Genomic DNA, 16,167 nt, shown 5'->3' on the forward strand with positions numbered 1-16,167 from the left:
AAACTAAATCATCCACCATGCTCAAAACCCCCTTTCCTCTTTCCCCCACCTGGCTTCATCCCTCATCTCACCTGCTTCCACCTATCATATATTAGCGCCTCTCTCCCTTTCAGCTCCTTTAGACTGGCTAACGTCCCTCTACGCACGTAATCCTGATGCGGAGTCTTGAAATTATTTATTTTTTTAATTTTTATTTATTAGAAGCAGATGTACAAACGGCATATAAAATTATACAGTTATTGTACAGCTTCAATTTTGACTTTTTAGCTTAGAATTAGAAGACAAGAAAAGAGAAAGACCAAGAATGAGAAAAAGTGAGATGTGCAAAGATAGGACCCGTAGACTACCAAAGTAGTGTAGCCAAAGAGTGGGTAAAAGTAAGAGAGAAGAGATAAATAGAAAAAAAAATGAACAAAAGAGAGATAAAAATGGTGATATGCCTGCCTCTCATCCCTCCCCACCCACCTCACTCAACCCATAGTTGGATTTAAATCCAAAGTTGTGTTGCGCCATACTATCCTTGTAAGAGATCGGTAAAGGGTGTCCATGTCTTGGAAAAATTATCTGTTTTTTCTGCCAAGACAAATCAAATATTTTTAAGATGTAGTGTGTCGGACATGTTTGTAATCCACATCTTAAGAGTAGGGACAGATGTATCAGGGCTCTCGCTTAACTTTTTTTCCCTGTTGCCAGCCGGGCAACCTTGACAGCTTTTTAGGTTGCCAAATGACAGTTTAGGTGGTCATTGAAGACGGTTTGCATGACGCGTACGATAATGTGCTCAGACGAAGTCCGTAGTTACCAGTCGGAATTATGCTTAATGAAGCATTCACATATTATGTTCAAGAAGAAACTGCAGATGCTGGAAAATGGAAGGTAGACAAAAGAGAAACTCAGCAGGTGTAGCAGCATCTATGGAGCGAAGGAAATAGGCAACGTTTCAGGCCAAAACCCATCAGTCTGAAGAAGCGTTTCGGCCCGAAACGTTGCCCATTTCCTTCGCTCCATAGATGCTGCTGCATCCGCTAAGTTTCTCCTGCACTTTTGTCTACATTCACATATTATTTCTGCTTTAAATAACTCACAAATTAAACATATTCACCAATCAAGACATGATATATACCACAATGACATGCAGCAAAATTATAATACAATATCTCAACTCTTTTTACACATTGCAATTAATACAATTTTTATTAGTTCTTTCCACTTCCAAACAAAAATGTGGTTGGATTATTCAGCATATGATCAACCTGTGTCAATAAATCCTGGACCATGGTAACATATATGCTTAACCATACACACTACAGATTGATGCAAGCATGTTTTCTGTGAAGGACCGAAAATTACCATGACATGGCCATAGCTTGGGTCGTTATTGCTATTGGTACAGAAACACTCTGGCTTCCCACATAATTTATCCATAATAAAATATACAGGGTGCAAGGAAATTTCTAAAGGCATTTTATGATAATAGCTGTTAAAACCGACTATACCCATCTGACAGGTTAAACATTACACTAACTGACTAGAGATGGCCAAAGGACATAACTGCAGCAAATCTTCTTTTGGTAATATGTTTAAAGGTTTCAAAACAAATAATAACATTGGGAATTAAAACACATTTGATTACATTCCGTTACCAAACATAATCAATGTTCGCTCTGAAGACCATGAAGCACAGGTGGTGTGTGAATCAATGCGGGGTGGGTAGGTGGATTGAGAAGGCAATCGGTGTGGAATGGACGGATTGAGGCAGGTGAATTAGTACGTGTTGGTTGGAGTATGTAAAATTGTGAGGGGAGAGCACGGGGATGTCAGTGGTGTTGAATGGGGGGATCAGTATGGGATTGATGGGGGGGGTCAGTACAGGATGAATGGGGGGTTCAGTACAGGATGAATGGGGGTAGACAAAAATGCTGGAGAAATTCAGCGGGTGAGTCAGCATTTATAGAGCGAAGGAAATAGGCAACGTTTCGGGTCGAGACCCTTCTTCAGACTGTTCCTCCCATTCTTCTTGAATGCGGGGATCAGTACAGGATGGATGGGGGTAGGGGTCAGCACAGGATGAATGGGGGGGATCAGTACAGGATGAATGGGGGGGGGGGGGTCAGGACAGTGTGGATCGGAGGGTCTGTGCACGATGAAATGGGGGGGTCACTACAGGATGAATGGGGGATCAGTACAGGATGAATGGGTATTCAGTCTGGGATGAATAGGGGGATCAGTACAGGATGCATCAGGGGATCAGTACAGGATGCATGAGGGGATCGGTACAGGATGAATGGGATATCACTACAGGATGAATGAGGGGATCAGTAAAAGATGAATGGGAAGATCACTACTGGATGGATGGGATTGGTGCAGGATAAATGGAGGGTGAGTCAGTACGGGATGAATGGGAGGATCAGTGCAATATGAATGGGGGGAGAAGTGCAGGTTGGATGGAAGGGGGGTTCAGTACAGGATTAATTGGGGGACCAGTGTATGATGGATGGGAGGGGGGGGGGGGGGCCAGGAGAATCAATGCGAGGTGGGTAGGGTGATGAATAGATTGGGGGGGGGGGGGGGGGGGATGGTGAGGGGAGCACAGGGGATGTCAGTGAGGACTGAATAGAGGTGGGAATGGGGATCAGTGCGGGATAGAGAGGAGGGGTCCCAGGATCAGAGGGTGGAGGGGGGCGAGAGAGAGAGAGAGGGGGAGGGGAGGGGCAGAGGAAGTGTGGGGAGGAAGGAAGATCAGCGCTCCTGGACAACATCTCCCCGCTGCCTTGGCCGTCCCTGTCCATCGCCAAAGTGCCGCTGCCTCCCCTCCTCCGCCAGCTGACTGGAAGGTGCGGGGCCGAGCGGTGCATCTCAAAGATCCTATAGCTATAGGATCTTTGGTGCAGCTGCTTCAGACGGCGGAAGGAGACCTCCTTCCCCCTCCCTCCCTCCTCCCTGCCTCGGCGTGTGAGAGGGGTTGTATTGAAAAGGGTCGTTGGTGGATTTGCAGGCAGCCGCCGTTATCAGGTCGATAGCGGCTGCCTGCTTACTAATCCGCCAACGGCCCTTTTCAAAACAACCCCTCTCACACACTGAGGCCGGGAGGGAGGGAGGAGGAGGTCTCCTTCCGCCGGGCGGGGTGCGGGAGGAGGAGGTGGTGTTGCTGCTGTCGCCGTCATTCGCTCCGACCCCTCGTCACCCTGCACCCAGTATCTTTGCCCCGCAATCAAAGATACTAGAGGAATACAGCCGCCGCTGATACGAAACATCACATTCCTATTCTCCAGAGATGCTGGCTGACCCGCGGAGTTACTCCAGTTTTTTTGCGTCTATCGGTATAACCAGTATTTGGGTTGCCAGGCCGGGCAAAATGAATCGGCGTTTAGGTTGCCTGGCGGCATTTTCTGTGATCAATGGCACCCGGGCAACCGTTAATTTCGAGCCCTGTGTATGTTTCCAAAATTTAAGTATTAGGTTTTTCGCTGTTATCAGGCCATAATTAAGGAAACGTCTTTGAAATAGTGATAGCTCAGAACAGGCTTCTGAAGTACCTAGAGTGATCAGTTCCATGTGGGGGTCCAATTTTATTTTTAGTGTTTTTGAAAAAAAATTCAAAAATTCCTCTCCAGTAATTATGTAACTTTATACAAGAGACAAAGGAATGGGTTTTAGTTGCTTCCTGAAGGAGACGTTTCTCACAAATAGGAGGAACATTTGGGAAGATCTTATTCAGTTTAGACTTTGAATAATAGAGTCTGTGCAGTATTTTTAATTGTATTAGCGAATGCCTAACGTTAAGAGAACAGTTGTGTATGTATGGAAGGCTGTCCTCCCATCTATCTTTTAAAATTGTTAGGCCAAGTTCATCTTCCCAAGTCCTTCTAATTACTTCTGTCGATGGGGTTTGTATATTTAAAAGGGTATTATATAGGTATGATATTAACTTGTTTGAGTGAGTTTCTATTCATACATTTGTCTACTGTGTCTGGAAACATATATTGATAGTCTTGGATATATGATTTCAGATAGTCTCGTATTTGAAGGTATCTAAAGTATTGGCTACCTTTCAGATGATATTTCGACTGTAATTCTTGAAATGAGAGAGAAGTTCCCATCTCATAAAGATCTCCCAGTTTTTTTATTTCTAATCTTTCCCAGTGTGTGAACGTCTTGTCTAAAATAGACGGCTTGAACAAAGGGTTGTTGGTAATTGGTGAGAAGAGATAAGTTTCTCAGTTTAAGGGTTGACTTCACTTGTTTCCAGATTCGTAGGGTACTGTGATTAATCGGATTTTTCTCATATAGTATTTTCTTCAAATTTATTGGAGAGAGAAGAATCGCGCCTATATTAAAAGCCGAACAATCTTCTCTCTCCAATATTAACCATTTTACCTGTTGGCATGTGTTGTCCATCCAATAGATTAAGTTTTTAATATTCGTTGCCCAGTAATAGTACAAAAGGTTGGGGAGAGCAGAGTCTTGAAATTGACTATCCCTTTGTCTCCACGGGTGCGGCTTGACCTGTTTCTTGCCATTTGCTTTTCTTTTGCCTCAGGTTGCAGTATCGGCATTTTGTGTTTTCACTTGTTACTTGATCCGAATGTGGGGATCTTTTCACAGCACTTTTCAATGAAGTATAATTATTTATTCGTTTGGCTTAGTTAAAATGTATCCCCAATCAGTTAAGATAGTGGCTTGTTGCAATTTATGACTGCTTCTCTTGGTACAAATTAGCTTAGAGGTTTGTGTATATTACCAGCGTGAATACTGTATGATGAGTTTCATTGTTTATATATATTTTTTAACTTGAAATGAGATAGGAATCTTTAACAATAGTGCAATATTCATGTGAGCAACTGAGTTTGCATTGGTGGGAGCCGATTGTGTTAGGTGTACATTAAAGTGGCATGGATTCAGTTTTTGTAATTGCAATAACAGGTTGCTGATAATCTTTAAGTTATTGTATGAAGCTAATGGCTAACTTTTTTCTATCAATAGGTGGTCTAATTAGAAATTTTAAAGTTTGCAATTAATATAGTTCATCTCTACATCGGGAGACAGAAGTGGAGTAGACAGTCAGAACATTTTCCGGAGCCAGTAGTATCAACTGCTAAAGGCATAGCTTTAAGAAAAGAGAGTCAAAGTTTAAAAGAGATATGTGGGGCAAGTTTTTTTTCACACCGAGTAATAGATGCCTGGAATGTGCTGCTAGGTGTGATGATATGATATTGGTATTTAAGAAGCGTTTAGGTAGGCACCAATTATCTAATTTTTCCCAGTTTTCTTGCAGTGTTAATCTGATACCTTAACACTTTCTTTCTCCACTAGAGTTATTTGACTTGCAAAATGTTTTGCACGATTTCTGTCTGTATTAAATATTCAAGTATCGTGGGTATTATGATGCAAAAAGATGGTGGTTAGAACTTTATACCTTTCATGGTTTCCAATGGAGAAACAGTCCCAGTCCTCATTTTCCTTTGTTTTGTTGCAATTAATCAATTTGTTTTATCAATTAACTTTAATTCTTTAGCCACTTAACTATATGAAGGAATTTATTGTAACCAGCTAAGCTATCAGCATATCTTTTGGTTTGTGGGAATTAATTGTTTGTCTATTTAGATCAGCAGTCGGCAACCTTGTTCTGCACAGTGGCCAGGAAGCATGTCTGTGAGCGGATGCAGGGCTACATTTATCACGTGTACACATTGATCTCGCCCCTTCGAGGACACTGCTCGTACTCACTCGTCCCTGGCCTATTGACCACCCTGAACCCGACCAAAGATCATAGAGTGGATCTTTGATCCGGACAGTGAAGCCCAGACACAGAAGGTGCACGGCCGTGCCAACGGCTTTGTGCAGGATGCGGTATAGCCAGAACTCGGCGGCTCGACCATTGCGGCCACCAGTGCAGGCCTCCTTGCGTCACCCCGCCTGGGCGCCTTGGCCTCGGGCCCGGGAGGTACCAGAGATGATGGAAGGCTGCGGACTGGATGATTTCGGGTTATGGGCCGCATTCGGCCCGGGGGACGTATGTTGCCGACCCCTGATTTAGATGGTCGTTGCGCTGTATCCTGTGATCTTCAGAGACAGTGTTGTCTGGTTATTGTGGGGAGGTTCCATGCACAAGCCTTTTTTTTTTCCCCAAAGACAAGAGTTTTTTTTCTGTTTGTCAATTTTCAAAGTAATCTACAACTGGTTCTCCAGTTCCTAATCAGAATCACATTCTAACATTTTGGACTATCTAATACAAATAGAGTTCCCTAATTCATTAGTCATGTTGTATCCAATTAGTGTTCTGGAAATGCACATTATAGCCAGGACTACATGTACATATCTATGGTTTGTTACATGAGACTTTGTGTTTTGGTCTGCAATATTTACTATTTCTTGCAGATGAAGGAATGAAACAGCAATGACTATGCTAACTTTGGGTAATCTGAGGTTTAAATAACTGCGAATCACGTGCAGAATTTTGGGTAATGTCGGCAAGGTATTTGCTATCTTTCAAATATTAATCTTGAGAATGTCATGTCGAATTTCTGTTTTGAACCCGGTTGGTACTTCTGATTAAGGCATTTCTAAAGTGCCATTAAGTAGAATTAGTGATGATGTTGTAGCTTTGTTGTATTTTCCAATTCACAATGAGCAGAAATGTTGTTAGAGTAACCTTGGTGAATAATAACTACATTTTCCAGATGTTGAGTATTATGGTAATATTGTGCTGGTGATGACATTTATTTAGTTTGGGGTGAAAAGGGTTCCAATTAAGCTATAGCATTTTCTTGGATGGTCAACTTTCTTGACTTTTGTTGCTGTATCAGTCTTCATGGCAAGTGGAGAGGGGTCCATCATCAGTTGTCCTATAAATTGTGGATAGGTTTTGGAGAGTGAGCAGAATTACTTGCTTACTGGATACTCAATCTTTGATCTACATTGAAGTCAAGTTGAGTTTATTGTCGAATGCACAAGCACAGTGAGGTACAGGAATAATGAAACCCTTATTTGCAGCAGCATCATAGGCACAAATACAGACAACACACAAACATATGTAATTCATAAATTGCACTTTGATTCTTTAAATCGGGGGGGAAAAAAAAGCCTATGCAAAAAATGAATTCCTCCACCTTCTGTATTCCTCTCAGCAACTGATACTTTGCCACTTGCTTCTTCCTAGCTATATAAAAAGTAAAAGTAACCACTATTTATGGGTGGATATGGCAGGGCTTCTATGTTTTGTTGGCTGTGTGATCATTTGACTTGTGTTTCGTGTTGTTTTTGCTGATTAGCATGCAATTCTGTCGTTTTGGTGGCACCACATTGACAGCTCTCTTTTAAAGTAGATGTTGTTCACATCCTATCTGTTTACAATAATTGAGTAGGTGTTGGTTCATTTTCATGCTTGTAATGGTGGTCTGAAGAGTATGCCAGGTCATGAGAATACCAATTATAGTGTAATGAACTTCTGTTGATGGCCTAAGGTACCTCGTGTGCTGGTCTCCTCGTGTGCTGGTCTCCTCTAAACCAAATCTTTTTATGCAATCTGAGTCATAATTTCTTCACCAGCTCTTGTAGTAAACTGTTCCACTAATTTTCATCACTTTTCACCTTGTAAAATGCTACTGCAGTTTGAGGAATTATTCTGAAATAAATTCATCTGATCTTGATAGTTTTGTGCATCGGATTAAGCAAACATGAACAAATAAAATGCCTAAATAGTTTGTCTAATATTTTAAATTGAGCTCATCTGTTCAGTTTCTACACTTCCCCCCCAAATGTTCACCTAGAAAATGTGGGCAAGGTATGTTTTGGAACCTTGTATAATAGTAAAGATCTCAATCTGATTTTTTGTTGTTGTTACTTTTCAGGGTGGTTTGAAAAACAAACAGTATGGTGTTACGTTGCCTCATGAGTTCATCCATGAGCTAAAAACAGGTGTTGGAGATGAAAGACTTTTACATTCTCTGGAATCTCTTCGTATTTCGTTGACCAGCAATCCTGTCAGGTAATGATAACCATCCCGGAGTGCAATAAGCCAATCATAATTTGCATTTAGTTTTTCACTAAATTATCTACGGAGACGTTAAGACATCGGATTTGCAGTCAATTTACCATACAAAAGTTTCATATTCATTGTGTAGTTGTCACTATTGGTTTTGAAATTGCTTAGAGGAGAGGAGATGGTGCGGTCGGGTCCAGTTGCCGTTGTGGTAGCTCTGCGGAGATTGTTCCTTTTTGTTAACTTGTATATTCATTTTAAATTTATTTATTTCTACTAACATATTAGCACTAACAATGTACGATCAGAAAACACTGTTAAAACAAAACTTTAGCGTAATCCAAGGCCTTTTAGACACGATACTCACGGATCCTGCATAGCCGACAGAGATCACAAGAGCGCGCCGCGGCAACAACAATGGGAGCGCGGCTCCGGGAAAAAGTCGGAGAAAACATCATGGTAAGCAGGGGGGGATTCGAAATAGGCTGAGAGCCCAAGCCTTCCGTCCACCTCTGCCCAGCATTCTTCTGGCTAACGTCCAGTCCCTGGAGAACAAGTTGGATGACCTCAGGGTGAGGATCAGATTTCAGCCGGACATAAGAGACTGCAACATCTTCTGTCTGACCGAGACATGGCTGGTGCCGGATCAGGTAATCTGCCCAACCGAGTCCTTCACTGTTTTCTGCGTGGACAGAACGGAAGAATCCGGGAAATCAAAGGGTGAAGGAGTTTGCTTCATGACCCACAATGACGGGTGCAACCCTAGGAATATTAAGACGCTTTCTCGTTCCTGCTCGCTGGACCTGTGACATCTGACTATCTCATGCCGTCCATTCTACCTTCCTCGAGAGTTCAGCTCAGTGATCATCACAGCCGTCTACATTCCACTGCATGCGGACACCGACGTGGCACTATCGGCCCTACACGATGTGTTATGTCGACAACAAAACAAGAACCGTGATGCGGCTATGGTGGTGGCTGGAGATTTTAATAAGGTAAATCTCAAAAAGGTCATGCCTAACTTCTGCCAATACATCACTTGTGTCACCGGGGGGAGGGGGGGGGGAGAAGAACTTCTGTTACACTGGACCATTGTTACACGCCGTTCAGGAAAGGCTACAAGGCTGTTTCTCTCCCTCCTTTTGGAAAACCTGACCGCACTGCCATTTTCCTGCTACCGGAGTATAAACAACGGATGGTACAGGAAGCGGCAGTGATGAGGGACGTAAAGCGGTGGTCTGACCATTCAGAGGCTATGCGGCAAGATGCACTGAGCGATGTTGACTGGAATATGTTCGAAGCAAGCTCCAGAATAGCCAGTGAGTTCGCGGAAGAGGTCACGGACTGCATTGCAACAATAGCCGATAACATCGTTCCCACGGTAAGGGTTAGCATCTTTCCTAACCAAAAACCCCAGGTGGTCAAGATGGTGAGACATACCTCCAACACCCTCACCCTGAACACAGGATCCCCCAGGGTTGTGTCCTTAGCCCCCTACTGTACTCCCTGTACACACATGACTGTGGCCAGGTTCAGCTCCAACTCCATCATTAAGTTTGCTGATGACACTGTGGTGGTGGGCCTGATCTCCGATAACGATGAGAAGGCTACAGGGAGGAGGTGGCTGACCTGGCACTCTGGTGTCAGGACAACAGCCTCCTCTTGAATGCCACTAAAACTAAGGAGCTGATTGCGGACTTTAGAAAGGCTCAACATCCGAGGACGTACACGCAACTGGAGATAAATGGGACTACTGTGGATAGGGTGAGCAGCTTCAAATACCTGGCAGTGCACATCACAGAGGATCTTACATGGACAACACGCACTGCCGCACTGGTGAGTAAGGCAAGGCAGCACCTTTACCACCTCAGGCAGCTGAGGAAATTCACAGTCTCTCTGAGGATCCTTCAGTGCTTCTACTCTGGGGCTATAGTAAGCATCTTGCTCGGTAACATCTCAATCTGGTTTGGGAACACCTCTGCCCAAGACAGGAAGGCTCTGCAAAGAGTAGTGTGTTCAGCTGAACACACTATGGGAACTACACTCCCCCCCCCCTCCTGCAGGACCTATACACCAGGAGCCAGCAACATAATTAAGGACCCCTACCACCCCAGCAACGGGCTGTTCCAGCTGCTACGGTCAGGCAAGCGCCTCTGCTGTCACGCCGTGAAAACAGAGAGGATGAGACAGAGTTTCTTCATACAGGCCATCAGGACTGTAAACTCTTATCTCACCAGAGACTAATTTACTGTTATGTTGTCTTTTTAATTTTTTTTTCTAATATGTAAATACTGATTCTGTTCTATTGTTTTTGCACAATCCGCAGGGATTGCCACTTTCATTTCACTGCACATCTTGTATGTGTATGTGACAAATAAAGTTGTTGATTTGACTTGACTTGCTTTTTAATTTCTTTTCTTGCCTCTCTCAATAACCTGAGAGATCCCATTAGGCCCTGGGGAGCTATCCATCTTAATACTCTTCAAGCGCCTCTGCAGAACCTCCTCTATTTCAAACAGCCCGCGCATATTTGTATTCTCAACACCGATCTCGCAGATCTAACACCTTCTCGTCAGTGAATACAGATGCAGAGTACTTGTGTAGTACTTCACCTACATCCTTCAACTCCAAGCATGGATTCCCTCCTATATCTGTGAGCGGTTCTACCTTCTCGCCGGTCACTCTCTTATCTTTAACGTATGTATAAAAAGCCGTGGGATTTTCCTTAACCTATCTCGCCAAATACATTTTACTTTTAGCCCTTCTAATTGCTTGTTGAATTTGAAGGTGTCAGCGGAAACATCAGCCAATTATATATATATATATATATATATCTATATATATCTATATATATCTATATATATCTATATATATCTATATATATCTATATATCTATATATATATATATATATATATCTATATATATCTATATATATCTATATATATATATATATATATATATATATATATATATATATATATATATATATATATATATATATATATATATATATATATATATATATATATATATATATATATATATATATATATATCAAGTGTTGGAGGGTATAGAACTTTTAAATGAGAAGGGCAAAGTTTACAGAAGATGTGCAGGGAAAGTTTTTTTTACACAGAGTAACATATAAACATAGAAAATAGGTGCAGGAGTAAGCCATTCGGCCCTTGGAGCCAGCACCGCCACTCAATATGATCATGGCTGATTATCCAAAATCAGTACCCTGTTCTGGCTTTTTCCCCATATCACATGATCCCCTTAGCCCTAAGAGCTAAACCTAACTCTTTCTTGAAAACATCCAGTGAATTGGCCTCCACTGCCTTCTGTGGCAGAGAATTCCACAGATTCACAACTCTGGGTGAAGAAGTTTTTCCTCATCTCAGTCCTAAATGGCCTACTTTTTTATTTTTTTATCTTTTTTTTAAACTGTGACCCATGGTGCTGGACTCCCCCCAACATCAGGAACATTTTTCCTGCATCTACCCTGTCCAATCCTCTCAGAATGTTATATGTTTCTATAAGAACCCCTCTCATCCTTCTAAATCCCAGCGAATACAAGCCCAGTCGATCCATTCTTTCATCATACGTCAATCCCTGGTGAATTTACGCTGCACTCCCTCAATAGCAATAATGTTCTTCCTCAAATTAGGAGACCAAAATTGTACACATTGCTCCAGGTGCGGTCTCACCAGGGCTCTGTACAACTGAAGTAGGACACCCTTGCTGCTAAATTCAAATCCTCTTGCAATGAAGGCCAAGGTTTCTTCACTGCCTGCTGTACCTGTGTGTAGGAAAAAAACTGTGGATGGTCCTGCTTAGTTTCATTGATTGGTGTAGAAGAACACCCAAGTCTTGTTGCACCTCCCTTTCTCCTAATCTGACACCATTCAGATAATAATCTGCCTTCCTGTTCTTGCCACCAGTGGATAACCTCACATTTATCCACATCATACTATATCTGTCATGCTTCTGCTCACTCACCCAACCTATCCAAGTCACCCTGAAACCTCATAGCATCCTCCTCGTAGCTCACACTGCCATTCAGCTTTGTGTCATCTGCAAACGTTGAGATGTTACATTTAATTCCCATGTCTAAATCATTAATATATATTGTAAACAACTGGGGTCCCAGAAGCGAGCCATGCGGCACCCCACTAGTCACTGCCTGCCATTCTGAAAATGACCCGTTAAATCCCACTCTTTGCTTCCTGTCTGCCAACCAGTTCACTATCCATGTCAATACCTACCCCCAAAACCATGTGCTCTAATTTTGCACACTAATCTCTAGTATGGGACCTTGTCAAAGGCTTTTTGAAAGTCGAGGTACACCACCTCCACTGGCTCTCCCTTATCAATTCTACTTGTTACATCCTCAAAAAATTCCAAGAGATTAGTCAAGCATGATTTCCCCATCATAAATCTATGCTGACATTGACCGATCCCGTTACAACTTTCCAAATGCGCTGCTATAACATCTTTAATAATCTACTCCAGCATCTTCCCCACTGCCGATGTAGTGGTTACTGGTCTATAATTCCCCGTTTTCTCTCTCCTTCCTTAAAAAGTGGTGTTTTGTAACATTGGCTACCCTCCAGTCCACAGAAACTGTTCCAGAGTCGAGAGAACATTGACAAATAATCTCCAATGCATCCACGATTGCTCGGGCCATCTCCTTGAGTACTCTGGGATGCAGATCATCTGGCCCTGGGGATTTATCTACTTCAGCCACAACAGTTTACCTGACACCATTTTCTAATGTGCATTCCGTTCAGTTCCTCCCTCCCACTAGATCTTCGGTCCCCTAGTATTTCCGGGAGATTGTTTGTGTCTTCCTTAGTGAAGACAGAAGCAAAGTACTCATTTAACTGTTCTGCCATTTCCTTGTTTCCCATTTTGAATTCAACTGTCTCTGACTATAAGGGGCCTACATTCGCCTTCACTAATCCTTTCCTTTTTACATACCTGTAGAAACTTTTAGTCAGCTTTTATTTCCCTCAAGCTTTCTTTCATGTTTTTTCCCCCCCCTCTTAATGAACCCTTTATCCTCCTCTCAGTTCTAAATTTCTCCCAGTCCTCTGATTTGCCAATTCTTCTAGCCAATTTATATGCCCCTTCCTTGGCTTTAACACTATCCTTGACTTCCCTCGTCAGCCACTGTTGAGCTGCTTTCCCAGTTTTATTTTTTTGCCAGACAGGTATGAACAATTTCTGGAGTTCATCCATGTGGTCTTTAAATCTTCACCATTGCATCGCCACTGTCAACTTATAACATGCCTGTCTATCCAAGCCAATTCCCATCTCATACCTTCAAAGACTTCTTTATTCAAGTTCAGGACCCTAGTTTCTGAATTAACTGTGTCACTCTCCATCCTAATGCAGAATTCCACCATATTATGGTCACTGTTGCCCAAGGAGCCTTGGGCAACAAGACCACACCTGGAGTATTGCGTACAGTTTTGGTCTCCAAATCTGAGGAAGGACATTATTGCCATAGAGGGAGTGCAGAGAAGGTTCACCAGACTGATTCCTGGGATGTCAGGACTGTCTTATGAAGAAAGACTGGATAGACTTGGTTTATACTCTCTAGAATTTAGGAGATTGAGAGGGGATCTTATAGAAACTTACAAAATTCTTAAGGGGTTGGACAGGCTAGATGCAGGAAGATTGCTCCCGATGTTGGGGAAGTCCAGGACAAGGGGTCACAGCTTAAGGATAAGGGGGAAATCCTTTAAAACTGAGATGAGAAGAACTTTTTTCACACAGAGAGTGGTGACTCTCTGGAACTCTCTGCCACAGAGGGTAGTCGAGGCCAGTTCATTTAAGAGGGAGTTAGATGTGGCCCTTGTGGCTAAGGGGATCAGAGGGTATGGAGAGAAGGCAGGTACGGGATACTGAGTTGGATGATCAGCCATGATCATATTGAATGGCGGTGCAGGCTCGAAGGGCCGAATGGCCTACTCTTGCACCTAATTTCTATGTTTCTATCACTAACTAATCCTTCCTCATTACACAATATCCAGTCCAGGATGGTCGGTTCCTCTACATATAGGTTTAAAAACCCATCCTGTATACATTCCAGGAAATCCTCCTCCTCAGCACTGTAACCAATTTTTTTGGCCCAATCTATATGTAGGTTAAAGACACCCATGATGACTGCTACATGCATCCCTAATTTCCTGCTTGACGTTATCCCCAACCTCCTTACTGCTGTTTGGTGGGCTGTATACCACTCCGACAAGCGTTTTCTGCCCTTGGCTATTTCGCAGTTCTACCCACACAGATTCTACAGCATCCCAGCTAATGTCTCTCCTTGCTATTGCATTAATCTCCTCTTTAACTAGCAATGCCACCGCACCTCCTCTTCCTTTCTATCTATCCTTCCTGAATATTGAACACCCCTGCATATTTAGCTCCCAGCCATGGTCAACTTGGAGCCATGTCTCTGTAATTCCAAATATATTATATCCCTTAACTACTATCTGCGCATTCATTTCATCCACCTTATTTCGAATGCTGCTCACATTAAGACACAAAGCTTTCAGGTTAGTTTTTATTATCTCCATTCTACCTTTTGCTTCTGCCCTCCTTTTATGGCCCTCTGTCGCCTTGCATTAGGTCCCATCCTCCTGCCCTGTTAGTTTAAACCTGACCTTTCCTACTTGTCCAGATTGTTGACTCCACCTCCCCACTTTTTAGTTTAAATCCACGCGTGTAGCACTAGCAAACGTGCCTGCCAGAATGTCGGTCCCCTTTCAATTAAAGTGCAACCCATCCCTTTTGTACGGTCATCCCTGCCCCAGAAGAGATTCCAGTGATATAGAAATCTAAATCCCTGCCCCCGCACCAACTTCTTAGCCACACATTCAGGTCCCTTATCTCCCTGTTCCTACCGTCACTAACACGAGGTACTGGAAGTAACCTAGAGATAACCACCCTAGAAGTCCTGCTTTTCAACCTCCTACCTAGTTCTCTATACTCACGTTGCAGAATCTCCTTCCTCGTTATTTGTGCCTACATGCACAACTACTTCCAGCTGATCACCTTCCATCTCGAGGATGTTCTTAAGTCGGCCTGAATCAACTTGGACCATGGCACCAGGGAGGCAACAGACCATCCTCGAGTTTCGCCTGTCACCGCAGAATCTCCTGACCACATCTCAGACATTGAAGTCACCCACCACTATGGCTTTGCCTGACGTCGGTCTCGCCGGTCGAGTCTCAGTGCTAGGATTCGAGTCACAGACTTGTCCGCCACTTGGACTGGAAGCATCGTCTGACCCGACAGCTCCCAAGAGGGTGTACCTGTTTTCAAGAGGTACTTCCACCGAGGTCTCCTGCACTCGCATCATCCCCTTTCTTTCCGTCTCTACCCGTCACACCTCTTGCACACTTGTAGTGACGAACTGACTTTAGGTCCTGTCCAGGAAGCGTTCGTCGTCCCCGATGGACGGCAGGTCACCCAGCTGCTACTCCAGTTCCCTAACTCGGTCCTTGAGGAGCTGCATCTGGACACAGTTACAAGATACAAGATACAATTTAATTGTCATTTGGACCCCTTGAGGTCCAAACGAAATGCCGTTTCTGCAGCCATACATTACAAACAAACAAACAAATAGACCCAAGACACAACATAATTTACATAAACATCCATCACATCGCTGTGATGGAAGGCCAAAAAAAACTTCTCTCCACTGCACTCTTCCCCCCCCGATGTCAAAGTCAAAGCCCCCGGCTGGCGATGGCGATTGCCCCGCGGCCATTAAAGCCACGCCGGGTGGTGCAAGGTCGCACACCGGGTCTTGGTGTTAGAGCCCCCGGCGTGCGCTCGCAGAGTCCCGCGGCCATTCCAAGCCGCGCGGGGCGGTGATGTCAGGCCCCGCTCCAGGAGCTCATTCGACCCCGCAACTCAGGCGGGAGAAGTAGCCGTTGCGAGAGCCCTGAAAAGCGGTCTCCCTCCAGGGACCCGCGGGCACCCGGTGCCTCCGTCCACCAGACCTACAGTTGAAGCCTCCTAATCTCCGGAAGTCGGGCCGCAGCAGCAGCAGCTCTCCACCGCCGCTCCACCCGCTCCGGACTCGGCCAGCTCCGCGACGGTGACGGTGAGTCGTCGGCACCAGAGTCCCCGGTCTCCTCCTGTTGGAGGCCGCTCCTCGTTGCAGCCCCAGCAA

At 43.9% G+C, this 16,167-nt stretch overlaps 1 protein-coding gene across 2 annotated transcripts in view; it reads left to right on the forward strand.

Moving 5' to 3' along the window:
* LOC129698312 (protein diaphanous homolog 3-like) overlaps positions 1 to 16,167 on the forward strand; it is a 463,901-nt gene that overhangs the window by 72,883 nt on the left and 374,851 nt on the right. For both annotated transcript variants that reach the window (XM_055637392.1, XM_055637391.1), the window contains exon 5: positions 7,851 to 7,987. In XM_055637392.1, coding sequence (XP_055493367.1) covers positions 7,851 to 7,987 — 137 coding nt within the window. The remainder of the gene's footprint in view (positions 1 to 7,850; positions 7,988 to 16,167) is intronic.

The sequence above is a fragment of the Leucoraja erinacea genome, chromosome 6 (assembly GCF_028641065.1).
Source record: "Leucoraja erinacea ecotype New England chromosome 6, Leri_hhj_1, whole genome shotgun sequence".
Classification (NCBI taxonomy): Eukaryota; Metazoa; Chordata; class Chondrichthyes; order Rajiformes; family Rajidae; genus Leucoraja; species Leucoraja erinaceus.